At 45.5% G+C, this 16,598-nt stretch overlaps 1 protein-coding gene across 1 annotated transcript in view; it reads left to right on the forward strand.

The window, feature by feature from the left end:
- The first annotated feature begins 7,719 nt into the window (after nt 1–7,719).
- MMP20 (matrix metallopeptidase 20) overlaps nt 7,720–16,598 on the forward strand; it is a 47,493-nt gene continuing 38,614 nt past the window's right edge. The window contains exons 1-2 of the mRNA XM_025465723.3: nt 7,720–7,845; nt 15,133–15,380. Coding sequence (XP_025321508.1) covers nt 7,720–7,845; nt 15,133–15,380 — 374 coding nt within the window. The remainder of the gene's footprint in view (nt 7,846–15,132; nt 15,381–16,598) is intronic.

Raw genomic sequence — 16,598 nt, forward strand, 5'->3', positions numbered from 1 at the left:
TTGAAAGTTAGGTACAGAGTAGCATGACTCTATTTCATGCTTAAAATGTTACCTTGGTAACAGGACAGAGTTTGAGTCAGAAAGTTGCGAGACTAATGCAGGGAAACAGGTCAAGAGGGAGTGTTAGTGACCCAAGGGTGAAGTGAAGGAGGAGAAAGGAGGCGAGGAGGACAGGAAGCTGTTTAGATCATCGTTTTTTATGATTTTTTTAAATATTTACTTTTCAAGAAGCTTCAAACTTACAGAGAAGCTGCAAGAACAGTAAAAGAACTCTTACCCTGTGATCTCATTCCGATTCTATTGACTTGTGCCAGTAATGTCCTTTTATCCAAGGATCCATGTGGCACCAAGTTGTCTCATTCCTCTGTTTTTTCTCAACCCAAGGCAGCTCCTGTCCTTCCTTCACTGTCATGACCTTGACGTTGTTTAAAAATTATAGCCATTATTTCATAGAAAGTCTCTCAGTTTGGGTTTGCCTGAAGCATCCTTGTGAACAGGCTCAGGTTACATATTTCTGGCCAGAGTGTTACAGAAACTTTGTTCTTTTCTTCGCCACCTATTGGGTGGCCCATGGTGTCTATTTATCCCATTCCAGGTGGTGGTAGCTTCTCCCCTTGGTACTTTGTGTGATGGCACCTGTAACTCTGTAAAAATCCCTTTCTTCACCTGCTCTCACCTGTTAGCTTCAGCAATCCCCTGATGTTTCTTGCCTCCATCAGTGCTAAGATGGCTTCCAACGTTCCTATGGAAACTTTCCTTCCATGGTTTCTAAAGTCATCATTCTTTTTGTGCCTGTTTATTAGTTGAAAGGAAGAGCTTTCTCTTCTCTCCACTATGTGTGTGTGTGTTTATATCAGGATAGACTCACGGGCTCCTATTTCATTTAGGACTAATACCCTTTGCTATCCTTCTGTGTTTTGAGGCTGACAGTGTCCCAGACTCAGCTGGAGGAGGCTCTACCACACTGCCTTGGGTCTTTTGGCATGTTTCCATCTCCGCGTTACACGGCACCACAAGATGTTCTAGGTTCTTCTTTTAATTTCCATCCTCAGCTCTAGAATCTGCCATTTCCAAGAAGTCCTAGTTCCTCTTTGTGGAGGTGGTTTTGGAAACCAAAATCTGGGTGCAAGGTGTGTGTATTGTTCCTGGAGTATCCCTGCTCCAGGCCCTTCACCTCTTAGTGGACATGGACTTGCATCCCACTGTCCACCTGCAGCCACAGGTCACAGCCAACACAGAACCCTTGAGTTCCCCAGCTCACAAATTCACAGCTTCTCTGGTCCCCCATATCTTGGCAAAAATTCACAAATGATATCCACTGAGTGCTGGGTATGAGTCCAACACAGTTCTGAAAGCTTCATATGCCCTAACTTTTAATCCTCACAACATGCCTGTTAAGGGATGCATTGTGATTGTCATTCCCATTTTGCAGATGAAAAGATTGAGGCATAGAGGTCTACATCTCAGAACCTGTCTGTGACCCACTCCTGCCCCTTCAGCCCACCTCAGAGGTTACCCGGTTGCAGAGGTCACAGGCAATCCCCATCTCCTTTGGAGGGCATGCTCTGGTCACAGGTGCATACCTAACCCATGTGGGACAGTCTGGATGCTCTTGGGAATGAATGTCTTGAAAGCAACTTCAGTGAGGACAGGGGTGAATGGATAAACAGCCCAGCTCACCCTCCCAGGGGACAGTTCTGAAGAGTCTGCCACGCACCAGGCCTCAGAGGGTCCTTCGTGCGCTAGAGGCCCAAACGCCCACAGTGGTAACCTTGTCATTAATGTACCCGTTACTGGCTTTTGTCCTTTTTCTAAACAATGACCCAGGGAGCTCCTCCTCCTACTCCGGGGGTCACTGCACCCAGATGGTTGTCTTGGAGACCACTCGCACAGGAGACGGTGAGTGCACTGCCCAAAGTTACACAGGTACCTAGCGATGGAGTTAGAGTCTAAACCCAGGCTGACTGCCCCAGACTGCAGCACAAAATCACCAGGCTGTCCTGCATCCCGTTCACCACTTCTCAGACAGAATAGGATTCATTCTGACTCCTCTACCGCACACGCCGCATTCTCGCCATCTGTCAGCCCTATGACCTCCACGCACCCTAGCCTGGACAACTGTTGCCCATCATAGTCTGAGTCAGTGGTCCTCATACCAAGGCATGTATCAGAATCTCCTGCAAGCTTTTTGAAACACGGGTTGCTGGACCCCTATCACCAGGGTTTCTAATTCAGTAGGTCTAGAGTGGGGCCAGGAATATACAAACTCCCAAGTGACGTGGATGCATCTGTTCCAGGGGCCACAGCTTGAGAACCACCAGGCTAATGACCACCACCTTTTGCCTGCACACGGAGCAGCCCACCTGGTGTCCCTGCTTCCACCCTGGGCCAGACCCACCCCTTCAGGCCCATTAGAGCCGATGGCACATCTACTTGAAAACCCCGCGGTGCCTCTCCCTCTCTACTGGGATGACCCTGAGGGCACTCGGACTCCCTAAGATGGCAATCCTCACACTCACCCTGCCCCAGCCACCCCACTCCAGCCTCTGCCCCAGACACCAGGCTCCTTCCCAAGTCAGGTCCTTTGTATCCACTATTTCCTCTGCCCGGAGCATCCTTCCCCCTAAATACTAACGAGATAGCATTTTCAGCACATTCAGATCCCTGCTTCTATGCTCGCTTCCCGCTTCTTTTCCTGCACCCACAACAGTCCTGGCCCATGCAGAGGACACTCCACTCCATTTTTGGACATTTGTAAAAGAAAATTAAGGAGGGGGAAGTGGTGAGAGGGTGGTGGAGTTAGAGTGTGTCTTGCCTTCAAGACGGCTCGGTGTTTACATGTAGATAAAACCTAGAGGGAGACTGGAGACGTCAAAAGGAACCGCTGGCAGCCACCCACTTGCAGAAACTGCTGACTTGTGCCCTGAAATACACGTCTAATTTAGTGAAGTGGCTCACTAGAGCTGCTGGGCAGGTGGAATGTGCTCTGATGGACCTAAGACACCCCTCCTTCCCCGTGTGCAGTGGTAAACACATTTCCATTCAACCTCAAGTGCTCACGTCAGTGATCATGGCATTACAGCCTGGGATTTTATACCAACAAACAACTGCTAACTACATGGACATGTTTGTCTTCCATGGTTCATGATGCAGGGCACACATGCCATCAGCCCCCTGGCTGGGCCTTCCATATTCCTCCTTGGTAACCCCTCACCCCCGCTCCTACACACCACCCATCTATGCTGTGCTTCTTTCCAGGGCAGCCCTTCTTCCGATGCAGACCTGGCGCTGCCACTCAGACAAGAAACCCTCTCCTGGCTTCCCGTCATGTACTGCCAACGTCCAGATGCCGTAGCCCCCCACACAGTGCCTTGCTCAGGCACTCCTCACCCTTTGAACAAACTCAGCAAGTCCTCAGAAGCCTCTGTCACTCCGTGGTGGCTCCCATGGGGCAGACTCGGTCTGAGCTGCTCTGCTCACCATGCACCTTCTGTGTCTTGCCTACCACGATTGCACTCTGAGCCCTGGAGCCTCATCTCACTCCTGCGCCTCCATCTCCAGTGTGGGTCCTGGCCTGTGCCTTCCATTCTCATCAACAGAACTGCGGATGGGAAGGATCCTCCAACAGACAGGTCTCTGCCCATCTTTTCTGCCCCATCTCCTGACACTGCCCCCATGTCACCCTGGGTGTGAAAATACCTTCAGCTTCCTAGAGCAGGTGCTCCTTGACATCTCATCCCTCGATCCCCTTAGCTCCAACCTCCTTCATCCCCATCACCCTGACCACTGTCCTTTCCCCTGACCTACCCTGCTGGGGGGTCTGTAGTGGGACCGAAAGGCCACCCTGAGCCTCTGTCCCCCACCCTTCCCATCCTCAGAAGCCCAGGCAGACTGAGTTTCCATCTTCTGTTCTCCTTTGGACCTAAAGATTATTCTACTAAGTACACTGCAGGGTACTTGGAGTGTACAGCCGGGTCTCTCTCAGGGGCTCTAAGACCCTAACAGGCAGGAACAAGTTTCTGTTTACTGCTTGTGCATCCAGCACTGAGCCCAGAACCAGTGTGCCTTGTAAATGCAGGTGCTTTTCATCCATGGCTGACAAAGAAACAAGCAAAATGCACAGCCAAGTTGATCGCACACACCTTCTGTTTGTGCAAATGCAAACTAGATGTAAAAAGTATGTGGAGAGATGTTCAAATTTCCACTTACTGTTTTTATTTATTTTTTAAAGATTTTATTTATTTATTCATGAGAGACACAGAGAGAGAGCCAGAGACATAGGCAGAGGGAGAAGCAGGCTCCATGCAGGGAACCCGATGTGGGGCTGATCCCAGGATCATGACCTGAGCCAAAGGTAGACGCTCAACCACTGAGCTACCCAGGAATCCCTCCACTTACCATTTTTAAAACATTAGGTGGCATTAAAGGAAAGTTCACCAGAAGTGTGAAGTAAAAAGTCTGAGCACCTGACCCCAAGGGTTCCAGTCCTGTGGTGGCTTTCCTTCCAACTTTCCTTCTTTTCTTTAGCAAACACAGCACCAAATCTACCCAATTCTGGAGTTTGCTCTTTTTATTTAAGATTGTCCATCCTAGTACTTTATGCCTTGCTATCTTATTTCTAATGACTTAATTATATAATATTGAGTTGTCATAACGTCTATAACCACTTCCTTTCTTTCAGACACTGAGCCGGCCTTCCACGTCTTTGTTGTACAACTAGACATAAAATAAACATTTCTGTTTCTCTTCTTTTTAATGACTTTCTTAGTGAAAATTCTTAGGGATGGACTATTACCCACATAGTACAGCCCCTCGCACGACTCTTGGTATGTGTGGCATGATTGCTTTCTGGAAGGATTCTAGCTGCTTGCAATGTGAAGTCTCATTTTTGTTACAGTCACTCTGTATTCATCTACGATCTTATTCCAGGTTCTCAGTCTGAGCTCCTGGGACGTGAGAACTGCCTCGTGTCTTCGCATATCCGGAGCCCGAAGAGTAATTAATGCTCAACAGAGGAATTCAATGTGAATTAATGAAATAAATGAATGTGAATGAATGAAATGGACTATGAATTTATTGAAAAAATGTACTGTCTATATGTTGAATAGTGCAATCTGTATTTTATATGTTTTTATTTGTATATATTATAATAATATATAAAATACATACATATATATATAAAATTTGAAAGAATCATCCAATCTAACTTGTCCATGTACACCCGGAACCCAAGCCAACAGGCAGAACCGCACGTAAGTCAAGCCGCCCTCAAGCGTCTCTATCTCGTAGTCAGTCTTCTGGAGGCAACTCCATAAACTTCTTCAATAGCTCATTTCAATGATAACGATGGCTAGATCAAAAGGCTATTTGTTTCCTTCTCTCTACTAAATAGATAGACCTGTTTTCTTCCTGCCCCTCCTTCTGCCCCTCCCTCCCAATCTACTGCAGCAGTAAGATTTTTCTCTAATCTTAATAAAAATTTGAAAACTTCAAAAGTCATAATATAATTATAAAATATTACATGAACTACAAGCTAAATAAATGAACAATTTTTAGAAGCCCACCGTTCAAAGCAGGGTGTATTTCCTGGAGGAGTCTGAAGGAAGTACAGAACCTGGGTGTGGGCTGAAGCTAGCTGCTGCCTAACTGCTAGAAGGTGGCCCCACTGTGAGGCATTTTCCCAGGCTGGGACTGGACTCCTTGGAAATCCAGAACTTCAATCCTTTATGAAAGCTAGATTACTAGAGATTAAAATGTAAAAACCAGAATAACAACTGGATTGTTTGCAATGAGAAAGAGCATCAGGGAGCTGCTCGGTCTGCTTAGCCATGTTCTGTGGGGCAAGACACAGCAGGAGAGCCAAGGAGCCCAACAGTCTGTGTGCCAGCCACACAGGTCCTGTGTGCCCCCGTGCAGCGCAGGGCATAGGCACAGGTGTGTGTGCTCCCCGTACTGCCAAGGGCACAGGATCTGAGCTCCAGTAGACCTGGGGCAGTGTATCAGAAAGCAAGAGAGAGAGAGAGAGAGAGGTCACTATGGAAATGACCTCAAATCTAGTTTAAGTGAGAAGGCTTTTATACATTTTATACATTTATACATTTTGTCTGCTTAGCAAGTATTTGTGATAAATTATATGCAACAAACTTCCTAAATGACATTCAAACAAGAAAAATGTCACCAGTAAAAGCACTGCTCTGATGGCAAGAGGAGCACTGAGTGCTCTCTGTGACTGGGATATTCTTGGCACTTTTGATACATTTTTTTCATTCATCCCATCCCCACAATGCTATCTGCTCAGCTAACACAGTGTTTTCCAACTTTTGCATGTTAGTGAAAACACAACCCTTGGGGCCCATTCCCAGGGCTTCTGATTCAGTGAGTCTGGGTTGGGCCTGAGAATTAGCATTTCCAACAAGTTCCAGGTTAACTGTGATGCCGCAGGGCCAGGAACTACACTTTGGGAATCACTGATCAAATCCATTCATCCATTCCAAAGGCACTTGCTCCAACCCGCCAGGAGCCTGGCACCAACGTGAAAAGATAAATCAAATGTGATTTTGCAGGAACTGGTGTCCACTGAACACTCTGCCGAGGCCTTCCTTACACCTTGATTTGCTCCTTTACAACAATCCAACAACGTGGGTATCTTCCCCCATATTTTACAGATGAAAATACCACAGCTGAATGAGATCAGGTGCCGTGCTCCAAGCGCACGGACAGGTGTCAGAGCTGGGATTTGAATCTATGTCTCCTGGATGCCAAGTGGCCATTGGATAGCACACTATCTGCTTCTCTGACAACACTGAGCTTACACACAGTATTGTTTTCAGTGTTTTGCAGAATAATAATAATTAAAAAAAACAACCCTGATGTCCAGAGAGGTTAAATAACCTGCCCAAGGTCACACAGCTAGGAAGTATCTTAAAACTGGATCTCACTTTGATGTCAAAGTGCTTTTCCCACCATATAAACCATTTTTCCACGCTGTCTCTAGATCAAGATCTATGTTAATTGGATCCAGGAGAAAGAATATGAACCCAGCTAATCAGAGTGCACAGAGAATGCATAGTTCTTCCAATGCTTCAACTAAGATGCATCTCGTGCATTCACTTATTCCAGGCTTTTCTGACAGCTGTCAGCCTGCTTTCTGCCCTAAGTCAGCACTGTGTAATGCAGTGTTTCCTTGATGATTCAGGATCCTGCATGCCCAGAACCATCCTTGGGAATAGTGTTCATTATTGGGAAATGCCCGAGTGGATGCAGGAGATGCAGGCAGCTGGATCAGATTTGGGGGGAGGGGCACAATTACCAAAGATGGATTAAACTCTATTTTGATCATTGACCTCTTCTGTCAGTGGAATGGAAAAAGGCCCCCGAGCTGAGACTCATCAAATGTTTCCATTAGATTGGGTTAAAATTAATCAGGTACACCCCAATTCATGCAAGCAGCTGACAAACTTCATGCAAACAGACTGTATCTCTGCCTCTGTGACTTGGTGAACTGCAGAGAATGAAGGTCTCCCTGACTCCCGTGCACTGTCCTGTTACCCCGTCATCAGGGAAAGAAATGAGCTGTATAATTACCTTTTGAGACATGATTCATCCTTGCTCCAAGGGTGCAGACCTGTTTGATGCTATAAAAGCAGCTCCAGGCCAGAGTGCAAATGCGCAGTGTCTGCCTCACCCCAGGCTGATATAAGCACGAGGCGCCCCGAGGAGATGACGGTGCTCCCCATGTGCGGCCTGGCTCTGCTGCTCGGCGCAGCCCTCGAGTTCTGCACTGCGGCCCCCTCCGTCTCTGCAGCCGCCCCCAGGACGACCCAGAACAAGTACCACCTCGCACAGGTTTGTAAATCTTTACACAATTCCCTCTTCCTCCTCCTGCCCTGGAAAACCTACGAGGGTGTAAGGAGAAATCAAGGGAAAATCTGTTACTGTTTTAAGGTCATCTCACAAATGCCCTGGAGCCCAGGAGAGGCTCCATCCTGGAGGTTTAAGGTCCATGTCTGGTGCACTAGGGGCCCTTGTGGCCTGACCAAATAAACAAGTAGCTGGGCAGCTTGTTCCATAAAGAAGCTGAAACAGCTTGCACAAATACATGCAAGACAAAAAGATAAGGAATTTGAGGAGTAATGTCGGAATAAGGCCAAAAAAATAAAACCTGAGGTGTAAGTGCCGCACACACAGGATAGGTTGTAAACGTAGTGCTCAGCTTCCTGGCGGTCACAGCAGAAAGATTTTCTGTGTTCACGCAATAGCAAACAGCTCCAGTGTTGAGTGCAAATGAGATCAAAATCCAAAGTGAACAAGGTTTGTCCTGGGTGCCTATCTGCTCCTCACAAGAGAGCCTGTCCTCTCTAAAGCATGTTCCCAAGTACCTTGCTTACATACTTTCCTCTTTGAAGATCTTTCTGAACTGGTTGGAAAGGTTGGAAATAATTCACGCTAGAATTTTTGCAACGATTATGTGACTCAAAATGATTCAACATCTATTAGCTCCCAAGTGAGTTTTGCACTGAAAGGAAAAAGGCAATCGGTAATCTAAGGAGACATCCCTAGGTGCACTTGACTGGTTCCATCGGTAGAGTGTGCGACTTGATGTCGGGGTTGTGGGTTCAAGCCCCGTGTGGAGTGTAGGGATTACTTTAAAATCTTGGAGGAAAAACTGTCTAACGATGGAACTCAACATTAGTGAGCAGTGTGCAGATGAGATGTTTTTTGGGCCAGGGCCTGTCTCTCAATCATCTGTCAGATGTGAGCGCGTCTATGATTGCCAGCCTAGCCGCCACAATGCTTTCCCACCTGTCAAGCTACACTGGGCAGTGCTTCGGTGGTTGCACTGCAGAGCTGATTTGCACGCACTCACACTGACTGTTTGCACGACCCATTGATTCTGATGAGTCAGCCCCCACCATGCCTGTCATTAAACATTTTAATATCAACCCTGCTTATAATCAAGGTAGCAGATGCCGAGAAGAGAACTGCTAAACTGCACTTCCTTTGATTTGAGGCCATTGTTAGATAAACTAAATTCAAGATAATGTATCTCAGAATTCCGAGGTATATTTCAAACCGTGTTTCGATGGTATCATGTTGTAGTTTGGGGTCCTGTCTCCCCACCTATAATTATCCATCTGCTAGCATCATGCCGTTCTGATTGAGAAACTACAGTCTTTGTGACCTCTGGAAGGAGGGTCATGCTGAGGCCAGAATCCATGCGAGAGAGCCGAAGACCGTGATTCTAGTCCCAGTCCGGACAAACGATAGTCATCAGGCTAAACCAGCCATGCATATTCACCTACATGTCATTCACTGCTCCTGTCCCACAGTGGTGGAGTCCCGCAGCACTGCAAATACTACCGCCCTTCACAGGGAAAAGTAGCTGGCCCCCGAGCAGTCTATGCACGCATAAGACCAGAAGGTCTCAGGAAAGGATATGCTTGCTAGGAGTATTCAGGAAGAATGAAGTAGCCTTGGAATGCCGAGGATCCCTTACTACTTCTGCTCCAAAGTAAGTTTGCCCTTCTTGGGCTCCCTCACCACTTAACTCACAGAAAGACCTTCAACCAAGGGCCAGGGAAACATGAGAAAGGCACCTGCTCCTGCAACAGCCCCAGCCACCAGCTCTGCCAGGAAAAAGGCATCCTCTTTGGCAGGCTAGAGTGATCTGGGAAAACCTCTAAAGTGAGTCCCAGGGACTAGAAAGAATTAACATCCCACCCTGTGGTTTATAGAAATACAGCAGCCCCCTCCCCCATCTGCTTCACATCGTTTCAGTTAAACACAGTCATTCCTGGTGGGAAAGTGGATGGTTCTCCTTCTAACATATCAGAAGGTTCTTTAGTAGCTTCACCCACTTCAGGCACCTGCCACATCACAGCACCCACTTGGTTCCCCTGTCACATCACAGCACCCACATCATGCATTTGCCACATCATAGTGCCCACATCATCACCTCATATCATCACAAGAAGTGTGAGTACAGTAAGATTTTTTGAGAGAGCCCACATTCACATAACTTTCATCACAGTACATTGTTATAGTTGTTCTATGTTATTATTAGTTATTGTTGCTAATCTCTCACTGTGCAATTAATTTATAATTAAGCTTTACGGTACGTACATATAGGAAAAAAACAGTGTTTACAGGGTTCAGTACTATCTGCAGTTTCAGGCACCCACTGGGAGCTTTGGATCATATTCTCTGTGAATAAGGGGGCTTCTATATGTAACCACCTTACAACACAACCAATGAAGCCATATGAAAGTATGCAGTTTAAGTTCATCCGTTCAATGATTATTTACTGACAGCTGATGGTGTGCTCTGTGCCAGAGTCTGTTCTAAAAACTGGAGAAACGTCAATGAACAAAACAAGTCAAACCCTGTTCTTGGGGCACTTACATGGGGATAATGGAGGTGTGAGAGGGGAAGGTGCTGGGAGGAGATAGTCAATCAACAAGCACCCGAGATTATTTCAAAGTGATAAGTGATATTGGGAAAAATGAGCCAGGATGATAGTGACTGGGACAACGCGGGCCGGGGGAGGGGGGTTCACCCAAGTAGTTCAGGAAGGCTTCTCTGTGGAAGTGATATTCAAAGTGAACCTAAACTGTAAGAAAGACCCAGTTGCATGACCCTGAGGGGCAAGGAGCCTGGCTGTTTGTCAGGCTGGTGGTGGGAGCTGGGAGAACATGCATGGAGACTGGCTGGGTTCCGTAGCCAGGTGGCCAGTGGACCAGGGGGCCCGCGAGCCAGGGTCAGGATAATCAGCTTCCACATGGCTCCCTTCTTTCCAGGGAGAACAGACCGTTTCTTGCATCTACAAACATGAAACAGGCAAAATTTCTAAATGCCATATGCTTCCTCCCAAACTCACTAGCACAATAATCTACACTTAAAAAGATGAGCAGATTTTTAGTTTACGTACTTAATGTCCACTTGTGTTCTTTAAATTCTGTTTTTCTGATGAGCATAAAGGCTTTGAAAATGATAACTAATAAAACACTTAGTCTTAAATCAGAGTCTTATTCTATTTTTATTTGCCTTTAAAAACCAGTAATATAAATACAATATTTAAAACAACATATAGGGACACCTGGGTGACTCAGCGATTGAACGTCTGCCTTTGGCTCAGGGCTTGATCCCAGGGTCCCAGAATCAAGTCCCACATCAGGATCCCTCCCACATCCCTCCCTCTGCCTATATCTCTGCTTCTCTTTCTGTGTCTCTCATGAATAGATAAATAAAATCTTTTTAAAAAATGAAAATAAATAAAACAACATATAACACCTTGTTAAACTGTCCTTAAAAATCATGTAAACTTTCATCATCACATTATTATAAACTTGTTATTAAAGATAAAGATTAAAATTGAAAGCTTCCAAATACAGACTGTTAAATCTAGAAGTTTTTACTACCATTTTACTTTCTGTGCATGAAAAGATTTTTAAATTATTATGTTTGGTTCCTAACTTTGTCGCTGATTATGATTGCATGAGAAAAGTTTTATTTTTATGCTATTTTCATAAACATCACCTTAAAGAATTACAAATATTCCAGAATATAAGTAAGGTATAATTTATTTAATTGCTTCCTTTGCTGGATCCATAGATTATTTCCACATGAACAGTGTTGCTGTGAATGCCTCTGTACACCAGCCTGAGCTAAAGGATATTTTTTTCAGCACAGATTTCCAGAGGAGGAATTAGTATGTGAAAGGGTGTAACACATTTAAAATATGCCAGCCACTCAAACATTTTCACACTGAGGACCTTCCTGGATCCTGCGCTGGTATGGTCAGTAGAACAAATGCCAACCTCGTGTTGTAGATGAGAGCCCTGAAAACATGTGAAGGGCATTGCCTGAGCTTGTTAGAAGCTAGGATTCCTCACACAGCATCCCAGTCCTCATGATTCCCTCTCTGGGGCTCAGCAAAAACAGAAGGAAATGTTGAAGAAACGCTTTCTTGGACTTCACCTTGTTTTGAAGCACACTTGACTCAGTTTAAGTTCTTAATTCTCAAGAAGGATGCCAGGAACACACACTGGATGAAGAGCTGTTGCTGAGGAGCTGGGCCAGTAGCTGAGACTAACCCCCTGGGCCTCCATTATTTCACTATCTCAAACCCAAGAGCCAACCCTAACACCCTGTAATTTTAAGAACCAAGGAGTGGGAAAGGTGGAGAGCAAATAGGATGACTCTGGGGGGACCTAAAACCCTTGACCCCCAAGGCCAACAGGGCCAGGCATTGAGCCAACACTACCCAAGTGTTAGAATGAACACAAATGCAATTCTCAGTGCTCATCAAAGTGCCTCCCTGAGTGTCTTGAGTCTGGAAAGATGCTACAAGCTTGTCAAAAACGTAGGCAAGAAAGTTCCCAAATAACTTGGGCTCTTAATACTCAGAACATCTGATGAGTCTTCAAAGAAGAAAAAGAAAATACTCATATTTTCCCTGAAAGAGAGGAGCCCAAATATTAACGGAGCATGTACTCCAAGTCCAGAACCATGGCAGGTACTGTTTTAATCCTCTCTTTTCTGGCCAGACTGAAACCTTTCAGCTGTAGGTCTAACATCTTCTGCATGTTTTAAAGAAAAAAAAAATTTATTGTAGAATTATATATGTTCACAGCAGGAAAATTATAAAACGTAAGTAACAAGAAAAGGATCATCCTCAGTTCCATCACTGAGATAAAACCACTACTCATCCCTTCATCTGTGTTTCTCAAAACACCTTGCTCTGACTCCAGGCTGAGACCGGGGTGAGGAATGCTGAGGATCGTAACCTGCCTGTATCTAAAATATTGATGTTTTATTCATCGTGGATTTTTCTGCATTAAGTTTTTTAGTGTTGCATTAAATATTATTCTTTCCGATTACTGAGTTTTTGAGGATCCTCCCTTCCTCATTCCAGTCCGCGTGCATGAGTATTCATCTGTGTGCGTATCCGTATGCACACACTTTGTTCACACATGGCTTATCCTGTAGGAATAGTTGTAACTTCTTTCTGCTTAATAGGTCATGAGCATCTTCTCTTACGTGACCATATTTTGTAAACCAAAACACAGAAACTACCAAGGGGACAGAATTTTTTGAAACTCAAACTGTCTCAGGAAGTACAGAGCAATCTGTTCCGCACAGAGCTTATGTCTGAAAAAGCATAATTCAGACCTGGTGTGAGTGTCATGCTATCACAGCATTAATTTGAGCAAAGACAAAAGGCTCCAAGAATCGTCATCTCACAAAAAAACACCAGAAACAAGAATGCTTACAATGGCATACCCAGAGATGGGAATGAGCCACCCTCAGGGCCACGGCTGTTTCCCAGAACTCTTCACCCAGGCTCCGTGCTACCCCCCCACCCCTCCTCCTGGGTCCTCATCCCATGAAGATTCTCACAAGGAACCACCACCAGGGAAGTGAGGTTCCCCTGCCAGCCAGGCAGGAGCTGAGGATCGGTTGGCCCCCAGGATGCATACGGAGCACCTTGTCCACACAAGCCAGTGCATCTTTTCTTTTACCTTTTTACTGAGAAACTGCAATCCACGTTCACAGCAGAAAATTTTGGGATGTAGGAAAGGATGAAAAATAAATCGTCACCCATACTGTTAGAACCAGAGGTAAAGGGTGGCCCCGGGGGGCTCAGCAGCTTAGCGCCACCTTCAGCCCAGGGCCTGATCCTGGAGACCCCGATCGAGTCCCACATCAGGATCCTGCTTCTCCCTCTGCCTATGTCTCTGCCTCTCTCTGTGTCTCTCATGAATAAATAAATAAAATACTTAAAATATATATATTATAATCTGTATAAAGACTTCACCTCCACTTTTCTCAGTATATTGTCATTATATTGAGTGCATTACTGCATGCCATTAAATATTTTCCAAAAATGTAATCCTAGAGGCCTAGTATCACTTCATATGAATCTATAATAATCTATCCAACAAACCCCCTATTGTTAGACATTAAGTTGTTTCAATGTTTTATTATTTTTGTATATAAATTTGTACACATAACATAAATCATACACACAATTTATATAGAATATAAATATGGCTAATGTGATAAATATTTACATACAGTAAATAAATTCTTCCTATATAATACATAAACATAAAATTTTATATGAAGTAAAATATACACGTAAATCTTTTGCTGCTCTGTGCTTCCCTGAAATCAGGTGGGTAGTTGAAATCCCTGTGCCAACCACAGGCTCTGGCCAGGCACTTGTAGGACTCTCACTCCACCCAGGAAGTCCTAGAAAAGTCTTGAATGATCAGTTTAGAGGTTTTAAGCCTTAATGTGCCAAAAAGCCTATAATCTATGGGTAACTGTACTTGCCCCAAGGGACAAAAGGCCAGTCCTGGAAACATGTGCTGCAGGACAGGTCAAGCCCATGCACTGGACACCAAATGATGTAAGACCAGCAGGGAGATAGAAGGGCTGTGTGCCCTTGAACCAGATGAGAGGCTGACACTCAAGCCTCTGAGCCTTAAAAACATGTCAATCTGGGGATCCCTGGGTGGCGCAGCGGTTTAGCGCCTGCCTTTGGCCCAGGGCGCGATCCTGGAGACCCGGGATCGAATCCCACGTCGGGCTCCCGGTGCATAGAGCCTGCTTCTCCCTCTGCCTGTGTCTCTCTCTCTCTCTCTCTCTCTCTCTCTCTGTGTGTGTGTGACTATCATAAATAAATTTAAAAAAAAACATGTCAATCTTGCACAACGTACAATGAAAACATGGTACCAAGGACTGCCTTCTAGGGAAATAGAATAGTCTTGGTTTTGCAAATTGGGTGAAGATTTCAATGACAAATAAGTGACCTGTGGGGAAAATGTCCACATTATTTTCCTCCCATTATTTTTTCCTCTTAAAATAACAAGACCTCATAGGAAAACTATAAAATGCAAGTGAGTAAAGAGACTACAATCCCCACTTCCCAGACATAACAATTGTTAATAATGCGACATGTACCTGTCAAAGCTTTATCTGTGCAAATATATCTAATATTTCTCACAGATGGGAATATACTGTCCATGCTGTTTTTAACTTGTCGAGAATATTGTCCCTTTCTAACCTGAGCTTGAGTCTCTCCTGGAGACCGTATCGCAGACATGTCAGCCTGCCTCTCCGTTCCAGGCATATCTTGACAAGTATTACACAAGCAAGGCAGGGCCCCAGGTCGGCGAGATGGGGGCACCAGGAGGCAGAGCCCTGATCAAGAAGATCAAGGAGCTGCAAGCCTTCTTCGGCCTCCGCATCACTGGCAAGCTGGACCGGCCCACGATGGACATGATCAAGAGGCCCCGCTGCGGAGTTCCCGACGTGGCAAACTATCGCCTCTTCCCAGGTGAACCCAAATGGAAAAAAAATACTTTGACATACAGGTAATGAGATGGAGTCTTTCCAAAGTCAGAGAGAAATCCCCCTCTCTCCTTTTCTTATCTTTTAGAAATTCCTTCCTTCCTTCCAATCTGTGTAAAAATCCCGACTCATCACAATCATTAGGAAGCAATTTTATGGCTAACGTTTAGACAGTGACATTGGAGGACTCACTACAAAACACCATCTCAGGATTACCATAATGGCCAGCCATTTCGGGCTTTACAAATAATGTTATTAATCAGAGAGACAACACACTTGTCTTTAAAGAAAAATAACCTAGTTTAGGATTAATAGCCTGACAGTACCAACCTGTTTTCTTAAAACAAGTTCCTCCTCAATCAGAAGGAAACAATAAAGTTCACCTATTAACAAAGTAACTTTTTTATTAATTCCAAAAATTATTTATTGATGATTTATTAAATGCCTACTATAGACATTCAATTTTGGAGATACAAAAGTGAGTAGATCTCCTCCCCCGACCCTCACAGTCCCTGTTGGGAGACACACAAGCAAACAGATCATCGAGTCCTCAAGTGACAAGTGTGAGCTCTCAGGTCTAAGCAGAAAACTGTGGTTGCACCTGGAGGGAGGGCAGGGATCCATTCCTGGGCCAGCAGGCCTCCTTCCTGGAGGACCCCCTGTCCGCCTGAATGCCTGAGCTGGGTTTGGAGGCCAGGGACACTGTTGCATGGGCTTTGCACCTGCTGGACAGATGTGGCATTGCAAGAGGGCGGCCCACGCTTGCATTCTTGCACCAGGCCTGGCTAACTGGAGCGTTTTTCCCAGGACAGGTGGAGTCCGGGCAGATAGAGGTGTGCTGGGGGGTGGCCCAGTGGGCGGGTGCCACCCTGGGCCGCAGAGAGCCACTCCAGGCTTCCACCAGATTTTGTTCTTAGGATAAGCAAATCTGGCTGAGAGCGGGGTACAGGGCGAGGCCGGACCGCTTAGTCCCCGAAGGGCTGTTCTGGAGCTGCCCCCTCACGCTCACAGAAGTCTCCTTAACGCTCTCTGGAATTTTGCAGCTTGTTGTTAACTGCCCTAGAATCCCGCAAGCTGTCGGTAAACAGAGCCATTATTAGAAATTAAGCTATAAAACCTGCAATGAAATAAATTATATTTCTACACAAATTGCTAAATATTACATTGTGTATGCTAGATAGAACTAGAAATGTGATCAAACGTTGCTACCTGTTCACCACGCCACACGTTACTACCATCGG

Source organism: Canis lupus, chromosome 5 (assembly GCF_003254725.2).
Source record: "Canis lupus dingo isolate Sandy chromosome 5, ASM325472v2, whole genome shotgun sequence".
Taxonomy (NCBI): domain Eukaryota; kingdom Metazoa; phylum Chordata; class Mammalia; order Carnivora; family Canidae; genus Canis; species Canis lupus.